A 7443-nucleotide genomic window follows, 5' to 3' on the forward strand; every position below is an offset into this window, starting at 1 on the left:
TGGTTCGATAGCCTTCCCCCAAGGTCGGTCACCAGTTTCGATGACCTCTCGCGTAAGTTCCTTATGTGATTTTCAATCCAAAAAGATAAAGTGAAGCACGCGCCGAGTCTCTTGAGAGTAAAACAGGAGGTCGGAGAACCTTTGAGGGACTACATGGAAAGGTTCAACATGGCGTGCCTAGAAATTCAAGACCTGCCAAGAGGCAGTGATTATGAGCTTAGTAAATGGGCTCCGAGAAGGCCCCTTCTCACAGTCCATCTCGAAACGGCACCCGACTTCTTTGAGTGATGTACAGGAAAAAGCTGAAAAGTACATCAATATGGAAGAGAATGTCCGGCTACGAGAACCAAGCTGGCGACCTGGGCAACCTCACCCAACAAGGGAGAAAGAGAGGGAGTCCAAGAAAAAAGAAGAAGTCGGGTCTGAAAGGCCCAGGAGATATGACACTTATACTCCTTTACGAGTTTTTCTAGTCGACATCTATAGAAAAATTTGTCATACTGAAAGGCTACCTCCCCCTCGGCCCATCAAGAACAAGAAGGGGGGAAGTCGTGCCGAGTATTGTGGGTACCATAAGCTATATGGTCACTCAACAAATGATTGTTACGACCTAAAGAATGTGATAGAAAAGCTGGCCAGGGAAGGTCTGCTTGACAGATATCTCACAGAAAGGTCGGACCATCATGGCAAAAGGAAGCGAGATAAGGAGGATCGAAGAGATCCACCACCACAGACCCCGAAAAGGCACATACATATGATCTCAGGGGGGTTTGCTGGAGGAGGTCTCACAAAGTCATCTCGTAAGAGGCACCTGAAGGAAGTCTACCAGGTCGGGGGCGAATTGCCTGACCTCCCAACCATCTCTTTCACCAAAGAAGATGGGCAGGGCATTGTTCCCGGACATGATGATCCGGTAGTGATTACTATGATTCTCGCCAATGCCCATCTACACAGAACCCTGGAGGATCAGGGGAGCTCGGCTGACATCCTATTCAAACCAGCATTCGACAAAATGGGATTGAATGAAAAGGAGTTAAGAGCATACCCTGATACCCTATATGGGCTGGGAGATACACCCATAAAACCATTGGGATTCATACCCCTACATACAACTTTTGGAAAGGGGATGAAATCCAAGACTCTAAGCATCGACTTTATAGTCATTGATATGGGCTCAGCCTATAACGCTTTAATAGGCAGAACAACCCTAAATTGGCTTGGGGCACTGGTATCTACCCCCCATCTTTGCATGAAGTTTCCAACACCTGAGGGAATTGCAACCATCAGTGGAGATAAAAAAACTGGCGGAAAAGTGCTACAATGAAAGCCTAAACCTGAGAGAAAAATGCAAGGAGGTTCACACCATTGAGCTCGGAGGAATTTGAGCTAAAGAAGAGTTACGACCACAGCCCGGGAGAAAGACTGAAGAGGTACAGGTCGGGAAGGAGGAAGGAAAGAATAACAACATAGGAGCCAACTTGAAAGAAGACTTGAAGCAGAAGCTTATAAGACTCCTACAAGAGAATTCCGACCACTTCGCCTGGAAAGCCTCTGACATGCCCGGGATAGATCCCGAGCTCATGTCGCACAAATTGTCGGTATACCTTGGATCACAACCTGTCTAGCAGAGAAGACGAAAGCTCGGACCTGAACGGGCTCAAGTGGTGGAAAAACAAATACAAGCCCTCCTAGAAGCTGGCTTCATCAGAGAGGTCAAATATCCGGCTTGGCTGGTAAATGTGGTGCTAGTCAAGAAACAGAACGACAAGTGGAGGATGTGCGTCGACTACACTGACCTGAACAAGGCGTGTCTAAAAGACCCATATCCACTCCCAATTATTGATACCTGTTCATATCCTGGGTCGAGCTACCCGACCTGGGATGTTTAGCGACAAGGCGACCGACCTCGACAGATCCGACTATCCGACCTCTTCTCAAAGAACTCGGCCAAACTGCCAGGAAAGCCCAGTAAAGGACCCAAATAGAGGAACACGACCCAAATCCAAAGGCAGTCCAAGCCTATAGAGATAAAGGCAGTTCCTTTGAAGATAAGCTGACCTCACCCAAAGATAAGATAAGATAAGATAAAGATAACTAACTTATCTTATCTAAAAAGGTCAGCCCACGCTATTATAAATACACTGGAGCACCCAGGTATAACTCATACTCTGATTCTACTAAAAACATGCTTAATACCCTTGCTAACTTAAGCATCGGAGTCCCTTGCAGGTACCCCTCACTCTCCGGTGACGAAAGATCAGTAGTGCAGCCACTACTCACCAGCCGAACACGTCAGCACCGACCAACACAGACGATCTCTTCTGAGATCGACCTACAGTTTCAGGTAACCTTCGGAACATTGGCACCGTTGCCAGGGAACTTGGAAGTCATCCCATCACCATGGCGGACGACGATGACAACGACCACAATTCAGATCTAGAGGATAGAAAACCGCACAAAAACGCGGGCAATACACTGAAAGATACCCCAAAATCTAACGGGGACAAAAACTCATCAAATCCGAGAGTGATAGAAGCGCTTCAAGATTGTTTAAAGCAACTTGAAAAAGAAAGCCAGCATCAACGAGAAGTTGGGAAAGATATACAAAAGGAGGTAAGGCGACGCCGAGAATTAGAAGACAAACTTCTAAAACTCGAAACCGATCTCAAAGCCAAAGCTACTCGATCCACTCCTGAGGACAACTCTTGCAAGGATCAAGATCCATTCACTAGGGAGATCATGAGGACCAAAATCCCTAAAGACTTCAAACATCCGGATATGGCTTTGTACGATGGCACTACAGATCCCAACCATCACCTCAGCAATTTCAGAAGTAGAATATACCTCACTGACGCCTCAGATGCAGTTCGCTGCAAAGCTTTCCCAACAACTTTCACCAAGACAGGAATTAGATGGTTCGACAACCTACCTCCGAAGTCCATCTCAAGCTTTGACGACTTAGCCAAAAAGTTTCTGGCCAGATTCTCCATCCAAAAAGATAAGGCTAAGCACGCCCCAGTCTATTAGGAATCAAGCAAGGAGATCGGAAAAGTCTTCACAACTACATGGAAAGATTCAATAAAACATGTCTAGACATACAAAGCCTACCGACAGAGGCCGCCATCATGGGCCTCATCAATGGCCTACGAGAGGGACCTTTTAGCCAATCTATATCAAAGAAGTATCCCACATCTCTGGACGAAGTGCAAGAACGAGCGGAGAAATACATCAACATGGAAGAAAATTCTCGACTAGGAGAAACCTCAAAATCCGGATTCATCTACCGAGACAAAGATAAAGAGTCCAAAAAGAAGGAAGATCGACAAGGGGAAAAAATTAAAAATATCATAATTACACCCTTCTTCGGGTATCCCTTGTGGATGTTTACAAAGAAGTCTGCCACACAGAAAAAATACCCCCAGCTCGACCACTCAAAGGCAAAAGGGGAGGAGGAAACCGGAATGAATATTGTGAATACCATCGAGTCCGTGGGTACTCCACCAACGAATGCTTTGACTTAAAAAATTTCATAAAAAAATTAGTGAGAGAAGGAAAACTAGATCGGTATCTGGCCACCCAGGACGATGAGCAAAGAAAATGGAGAAGGGACGAGGAGGTTGGACGAACCGAGCGATCACCTTGTACACCAGAAAGACATGTTCATATGATACACGGAGGGTTTGCAGGAGGAGAAATCTCCAAATCATCTCGTAAAAGATATCTCAAAGAAGTATATCACGTCAAAGGAAAGGAGGAAGCACCCGACATCCCTGCAATTACGTTTACTAAAGAAGATGCATCCGGTATCATCTCAGGACACGACGATCCCATGGTCATCACCATTACACTAGCAAATACAAATCTCCACCGCACACTGATAGACCAAGGGAGCTCCGCTGACATCTTATTCAAAACTGCCTTCGACAAGCTCGGCCTAGAAGATAAAGAACTTAGAGCATATCCAAACAGCCTGTTCGGACTGGGAGACACTCCAGTGCAACCACTGGGATACGTCCCACTACACACAACCTTCGGAAAAGGAAACCAATCCAGAACACTCAAAATAGACTACATCGTGGTCGACGTGGGTTCAGCCTACAATGCCCTAATAGGTCGGACAACATTAAATTAACTCGGCGCAATAGTCTCAACTCCACATCTATGCATGAAATTTCCAACTGTAGAATGGATAGCTACGATAAAAGCAGATCAGAAGATGGCGCGCCGATGTTATAACGAAAGTATAAACCTCAGAGGCAGAGGAGAAGAACTCCACACAATTGAACTTGGTGGAGTTCAGAGGCGAGAAGAACTCCGTCCACAACCTGAAGGCGATGTAGAGAAAGTCCAGATCAGAGACGTCCCACACAAAACAACCAATATTGGCACGATTCTAAAAGGAGACATAAAAGAATCACTCGTACAGTTCTTACGAGAAAACACCGACCTCTTTGCATGGAGGGCTGCAGACATGCCAGGCATAGACCCTGAGTTAATGTGTCATAAGCTAGCAGTCTACCCTGGATATCGACCAGTACAACAGAGGCATAGAAAACTCGGACCCGAATGATCCCAAGCTGTGGAAGAGCAGGTACAAGCTCTACTGGAGGCAGGATTCATAAGAGAAGTCAAGTACCCACTATGGCTAGCTAACGTCGTCTTGGTAAAAAAATCAAATGGGAAATGACGAATGTGCACCGACTATACTGATCTCAACAAAGCCTGCCCAAAAGACCCTTATCCACTCCCAAGTATCGACGCTCTGGTAGATGCCTCCTCCGGATATAAATACCTCTCGTTTATGGATGCATATTCCGGATACAATCAAATCCCAATGTACCCACCCGATAAAAAAAACCTCGTTTTTAACACCAAAAGCAAACTACTGCTACATTGTGATGCCTTTTGGTCTCAAAAATGCAGGAGCTACTTATCAAAGGCTAATGAATAAAGTCTTCTCAGATTATATCGGAAAAGTCATGGAAGTCTATGTGGACGACATGTTGATAAAGACACAAAGTGAAGAGACATTATTGTCTGACCTGGTCCAAGTGTTCGACACTACAAGGAAGCATGACATGCGACTCAACCCTGCAAAATGCACCTTTGCAGTAGAAGACGGCAAGTTCTTAGGTTTTATGCTCATACAAAGAGGAATTGAGGCAAATCCGGATAAATGCCAGGCCATACTCAACATGAAGAGCCCAACTTGTGTCAAAGAGGTACAACAACTCAACGGGAGATTGGCAGTCCTGTCCAGATTCCTAGCGGGATCAGCGATAAGATCTCTTCCCTTCTATGCTACTCTAAGGAAAGGAAAGAGGTTCGAATGGACAACGGAGTGCGAACAAGCCTTCCAAGATTTCAAAAGATTCCTAGGATAGCCACCTATCCTATCTCGGCCACGAGAAGGAGAACCACTCATATTATACCTCGCGGTAGGGAGTCGGGCAGTAGCCTGAGCACTAGTTCGAGAAGACGATAGTGGGCAACAACCCGTATATTTCATCAGTAAAGCATTACAAGGATCCGAGCTAAACTACCAAAAAATAGAAAAATTTGCCTATGCTCTCATACTAACATCTCGACGACTTCACCCGTACTTCCAAGCTCACACCATTAAGGTTCGGACCAACCAGCCCATAAAAGGGATATTGCAGAAAACAGATCTAGCGGGTAGAATCTTACAATGGGCAGTCGAGTTGTCCGAGTTCGACCTTCAATACGAAGCTCGGACAGCCATCAAATCACAATACTTAGCCAACTTCATTGCAGAATTTACAAACACCCCGGAAACCCCCACGGAATGGAATCTCTACGTGGACGGTTTCTCGAATAAGACTGGAAGTGGCGTAGGTGTGATAATTAAAAGTAATCAAGGAACCCAAATCGAACTCTCTCTCAAATTCGGGTTCCCTGCCTCAAACAACCAGGCGGAATATGAGGCACTACTAGCTGGTTTAAAGCTGGCTAAAGAGGTCGAAGCTCAAAGACTCATTATCTTCAGCGACTCACAGGTGATCACTTCACAAATAACGGGGAGCTACCAAGCCAGGGACCCCACTATGAAAAAGTACCTGGGTAAAACCAGGGAACAGCTCGGAAAACTCCGGGAATATGAGATCCACCACATACCCCGTGAACAGAATGCCCGAGCTGACGCACTCTCAAAACTAGCCAGCACCAAACCAGGAGGCAACAATAGAAGCCTCATCCAGGAAATATTACAGAACCCATCAATCTCGAAAGAGGAAAAAGTCCTAGCCATAACAGGTTTAGATCAAGGATGGATGACTCCTATAATTAACTACCTCAAAACAGAAACACTTCCTACAGACGAGAAGGAGGCAAAAAGGTTAAAACGGGAGGCACAATACTACACTATTATAAATAATGCTCTATACAAAAGAGGAATTTCAATACCATTGTTAAAATGTGTACCGACTTCCAACACGAGGGAAGTTCTAGAAGAAATACACAGTGGCATCTGTGGCAATCATCTCAGAGCACAAGCGCTCACTAAAAAGTACTTCGGGCAGAATTTTATTGGCCAACTCTACAAAAGGAGGCCACAGAGTTCGTAAAGACATATCCACCATGTCAAAAACATGCCAACTTTTACATCACCCCGCCCAAGGAGCTCATCAGCGTAACCTCACATTGGCCATTTACAAAATGGGGACTCGACCTTCTCGGACCCTTTCCTCAGGGATCGGGACAAGTTAAATTCCTCATAGTAGGGGTAGACTATTTCACAAAGTGGATCGAGGCAGAACCCCTAGCTAACACCACCGCTCAAAGAAGTTGAAAATTCCTATATAGGAATATTGTCACAAGGTTCGGAGTTCCATACTCCATCACTACAGACAATGGCACCCAATTCACAGATGCAGACTTCAGAAAATTAGTAGCCGACTTGAACATAAAGCACCAGTTCACTTCCGTCGAACATCCCCAAGCCAATGGACAAGCCGAAGCTGCCAACAAAGTCATATTGGCTGGGCTAAAACGGAGATTGCAAGACACAAAGGGAGCTTGGGCCGAAGAACTCCCACAAGTCCTATGGGCATATCGAACAACGCCACATTCCACCACAAAGGAATCACCCTTCCAATTAGCATACGGAACGGAGGCAATGATCCCAGTAGAAATCGAGGAAGGATCGCCTAGAGTGGTCCATTACAGTGAAGAAGCCAACTCCCAAGTTCAAATGGAAGAGCTCGACCTACTTCCTGAAATCCAAGAAAGAGCTCGGATCAGGGAAGAAGCACTAAAACGTCAAATGGCTTCCAGATATAATTAAAAGGTAGTGCCAAGAGGTTTCGCTGAGAATGATCTTATCCTAATATGAAATGATATCGGAACAACTTGACCCGGAGAAGAAAAGCTGGCAGCAAACTGGAAAGGACCCTACCGAGTCATAGAAGTACTTGGGAAGGGCTA

General features: G+C 45.6%; 1 protein-coding gene across 1 annotated transcript; it reads left to right on the plus strand.

The window, feature by feature from the left end:
* The first annotated feature begins 211 nt into the window (after nt 1-211).
* Nucleotides 212-1324, plus strand: LOC107633502 (uncharacterized). Its single transcript, XM_016337121.1, has one exon. It carries the CDS (start codon nt 212-214, stop codon nt 1322-1324), a length of 1113 nt encoding a protein of 370 aa, XP_016192607.1.
* Nucleotides 1325-7443: the final 6119 nt, after the last annotated feature.

This window comes from Arachis ipaensis, chromosome B3 (genome assembly GCF_059453495.1).
Source record: "Arachis ipaensis isolate K30076 ecotype BB chromosome B3, ASM5945349v1, whole genome shotgun sequence".
In the NCBI taxonomy this organism is placed as follows: Eukaryota; Viridiplantae; Streptophyta; class Magnoliopsida; order Fabales; family Fabaceae; genus Arachis; species Arachis ipaensis.

Bases quoted from the DNA above. Each gene is read 5' to 3' on its own strand.
- LOC107633502 (XM_016337121.1), top strand. From the start codon at position 212: ATGAGCTTAGTAAATGGGCTCCGAGAAGGCCCCTTCTCACAGTCCATC.